Below are 13251 nucleotides of genomic sequence, written 5' to 3' on the forward strand. Positions count from 1 at the left end.
CTCAAAAACTGTACAAATATAAAAATAGTGAAAAAGCATTCACACTTTATTACGTTGTTACTGTTTTTCCCCCCTTTTTCCCAGCGTTAAACAAAACAAGAAAGCTTCCACGTCTTTTCAGTTTGTCCCAACATTCTACTCGTGAAGTAGGGCCTGCATCTTCAAAATTAATCTTTCATCTTGAGCCAGCCTGGGTTCTTTTTCTAGCATGAAATTGTAAGACAAATCCGAGCTAAAATGGTAACTTCCATAAACGTAAGTGAAAACACAGATTGCTTAACTACTTCCAGTAACACCTAAGAGAACCCATAGACAAGCTCCTGAAGCCCCACTGATTTCAGCAGCTCTGTATAGGGCACAGGAGCTAGTGGCATAGAAATCACTGCAAAATCTTGGGCAAATTCTGTCGACAGTCTCAAATAAGTTAACATTTAACCAGTTGATAATACTTGTTCACAGAATAAAGCTCTGGAAAAAAGCAAACCAAAAAATACATAAAATAAAACCCAGAAGGTTAAATTACTAGGTACCTTTGATTGCTCTGCCCTTGAAAAGTGATAGAAATACAGATTGAAGTTCCTGGCACATTCTGGTTTTAATTCGTAGAGCCCTCTGCCTGTTAATCCTGGTTTCCTAAAAAGAAAAAAAAAAAAGAGATGAAAACTTAAATTCGTTGGTTGTTAGCATCTGAGCATAAAAGGTTAACTACAACAGCTAAAAAACACCACTCAATAGGCATCCTAGAAATCAAATATGATGCACATGAGTACAGCCATGCGGAAAACACCATGACCCAGCCCCCTTTCTTCTAGTCTCTCATTTTCACTAATTTAGATATTCCATTTTTAAAGTTGAAATATTAGAATAAAGAGGAACATACTTGAAACATGCCACTTCTTCAATCACACTTTCCATTCCTGTCTCTCTGTTCTCCTACATTGAGTGAAAAGGCAAGGCAGCGTGTTACTGTAGTTCTTGGATTAAACACATTCAAGTATCATACAACACTAGATAAACATGCAAAATAAATGTAGTACAAAGTAATTTTACTGGCACATAAACACGTAACATGAAAACACATTCAGGGATACCACCTCTGCAGAAGTATTTTTAAAAAATCCTGCCATTTCAAGTGCTTAATTTTTACCATTTTTCCCTGTCATAATAAACATGGATGTAACAGTAACGGAAGAAAACTCTTGCTAGCTTACTCTGCATATCTTAGGAATATACAGCCAATATTTCTGGTTTCTAGGCCTTTAAAACGAAATATATAGGCAAGCTAAAAAGACAAGTCACTGAAAAATGGTAAAACTACCAGAAAAGGCAGTAGGAGAAATCAGCTCAGATACGTAACACTACTTCATACTCGAATTACCTTTTAATACTCCCATTCCCCTCCTGCAATACATATTCACAGCAGTTAACAGGCCAGGGAAAAAGTATTTAAGGCTGACGATACAATTTAGAACTCAAGCTTAAATCTTAGTTTGCTTTTTCATCCAACCTTACAATACTTTTAAAAAATCATAATGCTACCCTAAAACTTGACTTTTCAAATTATTTCAGTTTAAAATATTTAGTACAATGAAAAATATTTCAGAATTTATCATTAAAAGTACCACAAATATAGTAAAAGATTAACTTTCAAATTTTGACTGCCTTCAGAAATCATGTTTCAGAGTTTACTTAAAAAACATTCTTTAAAAAAAGAAAAAAAGCTTTGTTATGCTACCAAACCACTCCTATCAGAATTCAGATAAATGCTTCTGTCCACGCAAATGAAGCATTTATGTTACACAAGTTGTTATACTGTGTATGATTCCCTGTCTTTTCAGCTATTGTCAGGCTTTAAAATATAACAGCTTATGTTTTTGGATAGCTCCAACCACCCCCTTCCATACATCTATTCAGGGTTTACAAGCAGACTGCAGAGACTGTTGGCCAGATGGCCTGATAAGAAACGGTATTAAAAAGAGAATGGAGCTGAAGCAGCTCTCAGGCTCCTGTCTCCTTCACATGTTGCTGCTGCTTCTACAGCTCTTTCCTACCTCCTCCGTGACAACTATTAATCTGTACTCATGCTAACGTTGCTCTTAGCATAACCATGCTGCTCCCATTCCACATTAAGTGGCACAAACTTGCATAAGAAAAATTTCCAGCAATCAACCTTATAAAGTTGAAGTTGCCTTTTTTTTTTTAATCCCAAGTTACTTACGTCTTCAGGTAACGCCTTTACCAATTCGCTGTGAGCCATTGGCCTGATGCTCAGCTGATGGATGATCTCTCGTTTGATTTCATCTGTTGCATTTACCTGTCCTATTCCAGGACTGAATCTTTCACCTGTAAAAATAAAAAACCATAACTTTTTTTAAGGATTTTAAACATTTATTTCTCTTCTTTCACAACTTAAGGCAAAAGACTGAAAAATAGGTCTTTTCTGTGAAATCTTGTGTTCCCTCACCAGTGTTCAAAAATTCATTACGTTAATCTAAGTTCATTTCAAGGCTTTTCTCCTAGGAAAGAAGTCAGAACTACAGGAAGTCCAAAATAGAACTGAAGGTGAGATTACAATGAAGAATGCTAATTTCAAATCATTAAAGAGACTGAATTTTAAAAATTAATTAAATGTATTCTGAACTTACCAACAATCATTATAATGAGGTACAGCATCTCTTCTATAAGAGTGTTATTTTGTTGAACAACATCCTGAATTTAAATAAACAAAAGAATAATTTACATTTTTCACTTTAAGATAAAAGAATTATTCCATATGCTGAATATATTTTTTCAGTGCTTCAAAACATCGCCTGTTTTCACCCTTAGCACTCCCAAATTAAGCTATGCTGAAATGCAATCACAACTGCCTTAAACTTCTTAAAAAATGCATGAACTATGCATCAGTTTGACAGGTAAAAATATTCATGCATACTTCAAACTGGTTAAGCCAAATTAAAACAGGATAGGTTTTGCTTTTTTATCAACAAATTGCAGTCTCAGTACAACAGCATCTGATACACTTTTGAAAACAAAATCACAGATCTTCTATTGCAGGAGTCCGTAAAATACCTTGTTAGTATTCTCTGTGCTAAATCTTTTGCCATAGTCTGGAGTACTAAATATCTGATAAAGTTCAAAGCGACTCAGCATTATCATCAAGAAGTGATTTGGATCCATCATAGACACACCTGTCTATTAAAGAAAAAGTACGATTAAAAACAGAAAATAGATTGGGTGTTATTATGGCATGTTTGTATATTTATATACAATGTTCACAGTATATTCTTTATGAAATTCGTGCCTTGCTTTATCCTGAGCATGAAGATTTAATTACCTAAATTTACTCTCTTAGGACTTCAATAACACAAGTGACAGCATGTTTGACAAGCAGGATCCTATGCTTTATAAATAATTTCTGTGTAAGTATTTTAAGTGTAATATATTCAGGGTTATTCCTTCTATCTCAAATACTCTAAGTAAAATTCAGTGAAAGACTTTTGATTGACTGGTTTTGCCCCTAAAATCTTCTTACTGCTGGCTCAACTTTTAGAAGGTATAATATCACTTAGTATACCTAGCACAAAGATTTTAAAAACAAATTCCAATCCTCAAAACAAAGGCCAAAAACTTTTGCAAGACCTCCCAAACCTTCCTAAAAGAATACTAATGTTTCAATGTAGCCACAAACATTTACTTCCACTTCTGAAAACTACTGGCCAAAGTTTTTTTCTGTTTATTAAACAATGTACCTAAATTAATCAATTTATAAATATTTGTTGATAGCTTGCTACTGCTAATGAGACTATCTTTAAGAAAGATAATTCCCAACAAAAGTGAAGGATATCTACCCAAATGGGCAGCTTCAGATGATCATCAAAAATCAGGGGCAGATCAAGCCCCAGGGAAATCTGTCTGAAAGCAGAAGTAGCTCAGGACATGTGCATCATATTGGTTATTGCTAACTCTAGGTAAGACTTGAGGGATCTCCTGAGAAAAGATTTGATGTCCAGGTGAACTGTGCACCCTGAGCTGCAAATTTTAGCTTTCATTACTCTCAATGCAGAAGTAATCATCAGACCTCTCTGTGTCAGAACTAAGTAGACTGCCAGATTTGTAAAATCTCCTCTGAGGGGAAGGAAAAAAAAAAAAAAAAAAAAAAAAATCAAACCACTACATGGCTATCCAGCCAATCAAACTACTGCCCAGCATTCTAGATGCCAGCTTTGAAGGGAGGGAGAAGAGACAATGCGTACATTAAGTAAACTACTGAAGACCTGCAGACTCAAACAATTGCCAGTACAGCACAACTCATTAGTTAAAATACCACATTCTTCAAGATTTAGCATTACATACTTTACACAGAAAATTCTGCACTTTTCACACTATATTTAAAAAACAAGGATTATAACAACAGCATTTCCATTACAAATTATCCCATAAAGATGCAGATACAAGTCCTTCCACAAAAATTGACATTTTTCCTTGTCATTAAAAGATTCTGATGGAGCCAGAGACACATGCAAACTTATCCTGAAAACGCTTGATAAAAATACAAACTGATACATGTGGTTACCTGAAGCATTACTATGTCCTTGTCAAACATCTCCCTCCTGCACTTGACATTATGATAGTAATAAATCTGAAACAAACAAACCAACCACAATAATTAACAAACATAATATTTAATCTCAACTTTTTTCATTCTGGAAAAAATAAATTTTGTTATACACTATTAGTAAACAAAAAAATTAACCCATGATCTGGAAAAATATACAAATATATTTGTATGTAAAAAGCATTTTTATATAACACAAAACAAGCATAGGTGCTGGCTGGGTTGTACTGACCTCATGTCTAGATTGCATACACTTACATGGAAAAAAACTTGCTAACCTCTTTGAGCTACGTTTTACTATATCTACTTGTTTAGCAATTAACTGTTTGAAATTCACAGGAGAGAAAGCCCTTACAGTTGCAGAAATGCTCTTTCTTTGCTCCGTGAATTGCTCTTTAATTATTCTTTCAGGAATTGTCAGGTTCAGCAAAATGTTAATGTTGTGACAGAACTACGCTTAACCCAAACCATCCTGGGAGTGAACTCAACAGTACTGCACCAAGCAGCAACAACACCGCAACCACTGCATGGCACTGAAAAGTGGGAAAGGTTGATTCTACCACAATTAAGGAAAAATAGAGGGCTGTCAAGTTTCTACCTGGGACAGGCAACAATGTTCAGCATGCTAATCTTTCCTCCAGGGACACACCGTTTCTCACCAGAACCACATGTAAGAGAGCTAGGCATGCCTTCCCCTCTCTTTCCCATTCTAATAATCCACACGCAGGTTGCCTTCTGGGAAAATATCCAAAAGGAGTTGGCCAAACATGAGCTCTCCATAGCCAAAGCAAACAGAAAGGACTTCCAGTCTACGGTAGCCATATTACCTAAACTAAACCAGGCTCTTCACTTCAAGATATTGATGAGCAGGGGAAATTAATAGTCTTATTTTTCCACCAAAAGCTATGCTGAAATTTCAGATTTGATATGTCTACAGCAATACGGATGCCATTATAATTATACATAACTAGAGCTCCTTTTGCTTTAATAATGACAATAAAAAGACATCACCTTATAAAGACTCCTTAGGTTAAGAGGCAAGGAGTGTCAGAATATAGTATGTTTGAACAGCTTAATTCAGCCTCCTAGTACACATGCATTGCAATTATCTAGTGAAGATAGAGGCTTGTGGGAGGAAAAGAAGTTTCTTGCAAATAAATCAAGTTAACACCCCACAAAACTAAATTCTATTTCTGTTGCGATCTATGTCTTGCTGAGAAAATCACTTTAGACGATCACCCTGGTGGGTGGTACTGACACTACAGTACCCATTTTATACTTGTTCTGCTTGAAACACCTAAGACCCAATTCATACAAACACAAGAGAACAAAAGTTCAGAGATGGATGGAGCTAGAAAAAGAAGTATGAGAGAGAAAAGCCAAGAAATGCTCAGTTCTACGCTCGTTCTAATGCTTCTGTGTGGTCTTCAAATTTTAATTACTTTATAAACATAAATAGGAATAATATCTTAATGGTGCATATATTTATATTTGAGACTTTTATGTGAAAGCGATGAAGGTATTACCAAAGATGCACACATTTAATTCTGCACTTTGTGCTGTTGTTGGAAGTACACAGTAAAAAGACTAAGGGTCATTAATTGCATTATTCTAAAACTTCTTTACACAGAGCACCAAGTTCACTGAGCACTGTGGTAGTCCTGAAACAAAAAAGCAACTTCTGACTAAGAAATCAAAGACGAGTTTAAAAGAAAAAATATTCAAATGATGCAAATGCTGATGTAAATGCCTACCTCGTATTGCCTCCCATAAGATTTATATATGTAAAACTTGCAATCAATACAGAAAAGAGAGGTTTTAAGGTCCGAAACCATATGAGGGGAGTTATGAGAAAACAGTGATTCTACAGTCACTACGTACTTACCTGATTAACAAGAGAGAAGCCATTCCTTCTCCACATCCCTGCATGCACTTGGGCACATAGGACTAGGCATCGTAGAGGATGCTCTATTAACATAGGTGGGCTAAGTTCACTCTGCATTAAGAAAATGCAATATTTTGATATACACAGAGAAAATAAAATGGAACTGAAATTAAGGAGGATGATATCTGTGATCATTAAAATACTCTGACAATACAAGAGAGGATCAAATCCAACACACATATTACAAAGGTTTGATAAGCCTATTCACAAACTACCCAGTAGCTATTAACCAGACTTACAATCTGTCTTTGCTCCACAGAAGTCCTCCACAGGGCTTCAGTTTATTCTTAAAGACAGTAGGTTTTGTATTTTAAAACATCAACACTATCAATTTAATAACATTGTCATTTGCTTTCTTTCATTCAAAGGTTAAGTACTACTTCTTTCAAAGGAAAGGGAGATTTCTTCTCCCAGTTACGTTTTCTTCTCTTAATTTATCTTGTTCTTTTTAACTTCCCTTTATAGAAACAGCATATCAGTAAGAACATGCAGGAAGCAAGAAACAGCTGGGGAAGAAAATCAGAACCTAGGCCAAGGAGAAGGAATCAGGTTCTGCCAGGAGTTCCTCAAAACAGTTTCTACTACAAAAAAAGGTAATTCATGAGGAACAAAATACAAAACTTAAACCTGAGTCTTAAGTTATTTAAGGGTAATATTGATTCAGTCATGAATATCTAGATATTAATTTTTTAAGATGCAATTCTATCTACTAAACATAGTCTCCCTGGACAGAATTCATAGCAAAAAGGTCCTCTGTTTTATTTAATAATATCCTACACTTACATGACCCATTTCACCTTCAGCATTAATTATATTTAATAAATATGCTACATTTAATTACATACCAGGGGTAGTAGCTCTGGAAACTTATATGCCACTTCAGTTTTACTCAGCAAAACATGCAAGCCTACATAAATACATGAAACAAACACATAATATTACAGACAAAATTTTACATAATTCAAATAGGACAAAAAAGGTAATTTAATTCAGTAACAGATCGTTTTCTGGACACACCTGCAAGTAAGTCTGCAGATTTATCACTCTGGAGCTACACAGCTGTTTCCTGAAGACACATATTACCTAGCATACATTCTAGGAGAATTAAAGTTGTCCCATTGTATCTGTATAGAACTTGCAATATAAGTGAGATTTTTGCCTTTCTTTCTACAGTGTTATGTTCTTTCAGTGACAGCCGAGAGTCCTTGGTCCACAGGACAAGTTATCAATGATGGATACCTCATCCTTTCTATCAGTTCCTTAAAGATTTATCAAATACCTCCAGAACCATGATGAGGCCCCTACAAAATACATAAGGGTTTTCCGGATTGCTTTCTTTTAAAAATAACAGGGTTTTGCTTACAAAAAGTTTGCTAAAGTTCTTTGACAGAGCTGCATAATATTTTACCTAAGAATTACCTTTATCACTTCATTACCCATGAATTTATTTTTACCATGTGATTTTCTCATTCTGTAAACTAGAATTCGTCAACCTTTCTTTCAACACAATTGTTGAACAAGATAGGCGCAATACAAAGAGAAAGACATAGCTTAATTTTCTGGTGACACATCTGTTTAATCAACATTCTGTTAGAGAACAGATTTATCAGTCTAACCAATTTGACAACAAAATGTATTTCAAAACAGTCAACTACAGCCCGCATTTTGTTGCGTTTCTTTTGCATCACTCAAGTGGCAAAAGCAGCAGTAACTGCCTACAACACATCCCACTGACAAATCCAGAGGCATGAAACAATCTCCCCCAGGCCTGAAACAGTAAGTTTCTCCAATGTTTGGAACATTTTGCCTAGAGGCTATCACACAGCTAGAAAATGGTCAAAAGTCATTCCATTCAGGCTTTAAACAACTGTTGTGTGGTTCCTTATGTATACACAAACACAAATCACTTTTAGAAAACATTTTTAATTTCCTGAAATATTTTTAAACTACTTCATACCTGCAAGTAAACGAGAAACTGGGAGATGAATGCTAACTTTTTCCTGAGAAACACAGTATCTGATGGTCTCAACTGAATGTCCACACATACTGAGAACAATAGGCTGTTCTCCATCAGTAAAGCCACTATGACACTGCATCAGCACAGACAGGCATTTCTTGTAAGCTTCAATTAACACTTTTTCCTAAAAGAAAGATTGCAGTTTACAGAAATTATGAAAAAAACCCCAGAGCTCTCCAAAATAATACAGCTAACATGAAAAAAGTCTGATTGGTTTGGGGTTCTTACCTTTGTTAACAGTCCTGCAAAATAAAGGTAAGGAATCTAAAGGAGATGAATTAAGTGGGGATACAGATTGCAAAATTCATACAGGTATGTCTGATTAGAAAAACACCCACTAAGTTTTGGGGCTTGCTTGTTTTTTTTGTAACTTATATTACGGGAACTTTCCAAGCAATGAATCATAGAATCATAGGTTGGAAAAGACCTCTAAGATCATCAAGTCCAACCATCAACCCAACACCACCATTCCTACTAAACCATATCCCAAAGTGCCACATCTACACATTTTTTGAACACCTCCAGGGATGGTGACTCCGCCACCTCCCTGGGCAGCCTGTTCCAATGCCTGACCAATGATCCTGCTAGGCTAGTAAAACCTGCACATTAACTATAAGCCACAGATTAAAGCCAGCTTGAATGTTCAAATATTTCAGGATCACTTGTTCCACAGCCACATTTTACCATGCTAAAGTTCTGTACTCCTAAAACTTGAAACACTTATGGAGTAGAAACCTGATTTATAATCAGGCATAGTTTGGTAGATCCAGGGCCTACTCCTCTACTCCCTCTTCTCTGAAAATTATAACTTGATAGTGTTGTGATGATCACAACTTTCACATGCGTGACAGAACCCTCTCTGCAACATTTTTTAAAAGGCTTAACCACATTCTTATGAATTGGTCAGTTCAAGCCACAAAAGATGTGCTTAAATACAGAAAAGATTTGCACTTGCTCAGAGAAGATGATCTTGGCTTACGGCATAGTCATGTGTCTTACTCATTTGTTACACATTAATCACTGTTTGGGGTTTTCTCCCCTTCACATATTCACATGGAAAAACATTTCAGAAGGAACTTACATCTAAAGCACACCAGTCCTGCATCATTGAAATAACAAGAGTTAATTTCATCTGCAATGTAAATGCTGCTTCCCATTCTGGTTCCATTTCTATGTGTTGTCCTACTTGACGAGTTATTGGATCCATACCCTAGAACAAAAAGAACTACGCATTTCAACAATACATCACAAATATGTTGACAACATTAGCATAAGCATGAGACTGTGGCTACCTGTCCTTATAAATATATTGTTGCTACAACAGGGAAAAAAGAAGCTTGGGACAATCTGAAAAAGGAATTAAACGCATGAAAATAACTACAAGAAAATGAAACAGGATTTGCAAGAGAAGAATACTGGCACAATAAAGGTTTTGGATATGAGCTCTATTAACACCTGCAGAGAGTTCATTATCATACAATGTTTGCATACATACTTTATCTTACATATGTATCTTCTTTTTTGAGTGTATTTTCTAGGGATGTGCTATTAAATGCAGTTACGTACTAACTGAAGACTGGGTACTACAGTACCTGATCAGCTCTTGGCATAAGAAAAAACACATCTTGATCTGAGGACTACAATATAGTCAAGAGACTACCATAAACAGGCTATCGAAAGCTAAGTACTGAGAAAGGTATGCTACTGAAGTACTGAGAAGTGGGAGTGATTCTAACTTACACTTTACTGAACATATAGTCAACTTGCCCTTGTAAAAGCTGCACTGCTTTTAAAATACCCCTCTTAAGGTAACACAGCGCATGAAAAGGCTGGGGGGGGAAAAATTGCAGCGAAGAGGTCTATTCGTACGTCAGGAACTATATATTCCTCAAACACTCAGAGCAATTCTGCTGACACTTAAGTAGTAACTGGAGCTCTCGCTATGACGGTAAGTTAGTTAAGACAGACTAGATTTCACTCACACAATTAATTGTGTCTTATCTGCCTATATAGCTGCAAAATATGCCCAAAACAACATTTTTCTTTTTGAATGACTCTTCCTTTTTACTGAGCTCTCCACCACACTAAACAAAAAAAAAAGCTACGTTAGATGTTATGTTTCAGGAAAACATGACTTCAAAAATTACGCTGCACTGAAGTTATAAAATGGAAAGTATATTAAATTTCCTCCATTTTTATACCATGATAGCTAACTTCCTGCTTTAACACAGTGCAAATCTTGTAATTCACAGATATACATACCTGCATACATTTGAGTAATTCTAAGAAGGCATCAAAACCCTCTAGGAACTTGTGCCTCAAGTCATCTGACCACTCAGTTGGCTTACTTATTAACACATACCTGGGTACATTAGAAAGACACAAGTGGTAATTATGTCTTTTTTTCCTCCCTCCTCAATTGACCAAATCAGCATATCGTTAATATACTTACTTGAGATCCAAAATAAGGCTCTGAACACGCCTGAATTTGAAAGCCTGCAGAGCAGTGTAACGTTCAAACTGAAACCTGCCTTGGATGTCACGGTGCCTTAAGTGGTCCATAAAAGTTTTGATGATAGTGGTCATAAGATTTTCTTCCGTTATTAGCATTCGAGCCTATGCCAAAGTATATTGAAATTTGCTGTAATTAACAGCACAGCTAACGAGTTTCACACTGCACCATGAAGTTTATAAAATACACGAATTTTTATACAAAGCAGTTACATCAATAGTTAAAACAGAAGAACATACTGAAAGCCAATCTTACAAACATTCACGGAAGAAAAAAAAGTAATCCAGCCAGAAATTATCATAATCCAGATCTCTCTCTTCAAATCCCTTCTGTACAGAAGTTTGACTATGGTTAGGCTCCTGCTAACCTATATAATTATGACATAAGACATTTATGTGTCTTATAATTAGCTTGTACCTCCCTGTAAGTACGTGTTGTCTCCTCTCATATAATTGAAGTATGGGCCCTTAAGGAGTAACAGCTTTTCTGCTTTCTGTTTACAAATTGTCAAGCCCTGTGGTGAACAGCGTGTCTTCTGAATTGCTAAGGAACTGTATAGTGCATTTCCACATGGAAATTCCATGAAATGACGTACAGTTCCCCTTAAGGGCTACCTCATATATACATACGTTGTAGGAAACAAATCAACAGGCATCACAAAGTTTGGGGAAGATCATCTTCTATACCCAACCTAACCTAACCCAACCCCACAACAGAGTAGGGGGCATTCTGCTGGTTCTCCAAAGTAAATGGTGTAAGTCTTCCAGTTCTTGGATCCCACGAGGATTTTACTAAGTGGCTGGTAGACTGAAGAAGATTGGCCACTCTGATCTACCTCAGTGACACTACGGATGTTGACTAGAGCTTCCAGGTTCTACAGTTGCTAATGATATTCCAAAATACAATTTCTAAAATGCTACTGTGCGGGTGTGTGGATCTAATGGTTAACCTTTTCTGCCCAAAATGTCACTACCAACACAACCACCCATCCTCCCTCAAACCAGACAACCTCAGTTCCTTGAGAGCTCAAACTCTTAAATTACTAATATCAGTTGAAAACACTACTGGAGGATGATGAGATGGGTTTACATTCTTCAGCTTACTCCTTCAGATTAGGAGTATTCCAAATGGCTTTAAATATATACAAAATAATTCTTATTTCATATGGTAGGAGCTTATCTTAATTACTGTCATGTCATCTCTATTTTCTGCTTCTACAAAACAGTTAAAAACAATCCGTTTTACTTTTTTGCAGGCTTTTGAAAAAGTATTAATAGCATTATAACTATTAATAGCAAAAAAGTATTAATACACATATTCCATGACCCCATCTGCCAAAGTAAAAGGAAAAAATAATACCATAACCACTTGAATAATACTAGCTGTTTAAGTCTAACTGTAAGTCCGAATACTGGCAACATTCTTATTGACAGCGTCAAAATTAAAAGAGGTAACACAATATTGCTCTGAACCATGGAAACAAAATCCTGAGGTCCTGTTGAATTTCCATTAATAACATCCAGCCCTAGGAAACTGAAAAACTTTGCTCGGTATCATAACTGCTGCGCTAGTATTTAATTTTAGAGCTCAATTAAGTTTAATAATCCTAGAAGGATTCAGAAGCCTTCATTATTTAAACAATTCTGGGTATGAAAGCAGATTTTTTGTTTCCAGTACAGCTCTAAAGTTTAATTTTCATCTAGTACTAATGCAAGTAAAGACAGACTTACTTGCAGACATTTCCCAAACAAGCATAAGCTGGTGAAAGACCAGTAGAGTTAGTGAGCTGGGAGAAGTAACAGTGCCTGAAGCACTGCAACAAAATTAACTGGAAACCTGAAAGAAGGCATCGTCCGGGTCTAGAAGGACCAGAGGAAGTAGGAAATATCAGGAGACAATTCTTGCTTGTGTTGACCGAAAAATTATTATGAAGCGGATCATCTATAAAACTGCACCAGAACGGTACACTCCAAAACTGTGATATGCAAACTATAGTGTAGATTTCTACAAACAGTAACTATGGCTCAGTATGACAAGCAATTTACATGTTATGTGTGTATCTCTAAATAAACATTTAAGCACCTTTCTAAAAAAAAAAAAAGAAAAGAAAAACATAAAAAGAAAACCCAAAAATACCCAGCCCGCTCTGGAAGTCAGACTCA

General features: G+C 35.9%; 1 protein-coding gene across 6 annotated transcripts in view; it reads right to left on the reverse strand.

Moving 5' to 3' along the window:
- The window catches only part of UBR2 (ubiquitin protein ligase E3 component n-recognin 2), a 62636-nt gene that overhangs the window by 23719 nt on the left and 25666 nt on the right, over nt 1-13251 (reverse strand). For all 6 annotated transcript variants that reach the window (XR_012763081.1, XR_012763080.1, XR_012763079.1 and 3 more), the window contains 12 exons: nt 11030-11193; nt 10840-10939; nt 9659-9787; nt 8518-8701; nt 7406-7467; nt 6501-6611; nt 4574-4639; nt 3070-3192; nt 2646-2709; nt 2219-2343; nt 881-933; nt 531-633 (listed from right to left, as the gene is read on the reverse strand). Coding sequence is in view for 3 of the 6 variants with exons in the window: in XM_075412918.1 (XP_075269033.1) it covers nt 531-633; nt 881-933; nt 2219-2343; nt 2646-2709; nt 3070-3192; nt 4574-4639; nt 6501-6611; nt 7406-7467; nt 8518-8701; nt 9659-9787; nt 10840-10939; nt 11030-11193 (1284 nt within the window). In the remaining 3 variants the exon portion in view is untranslated. The remainder of the gene's footprint in view (nt 1-530; nt 634-880; nt 934-2218; nt 2344-2645; nt 2710-3069; nt 3193-4573; nt 4640-6500; nt 6612-7405; nt 7468-8517; nt 8702-9658; nt 9788-10839; nt 10940-11029; nt 11194-13251) is intronic.

Source organism: Opisthocomus hoazin, chromosome 2 (genome assembly GCF_030867145.1).
Source record: "Opisthocomus hoazin isolate bOpiHoa1 chromosome 2, bOpiHoa1.hap1, whole genome shotgun sequence".
NCBI lineage: Eukaryota > Metazoa > Chordata > Aves > Opisthocomiformes > Opisthocomidae > Opisthocomus > Opisthocomus hoazin.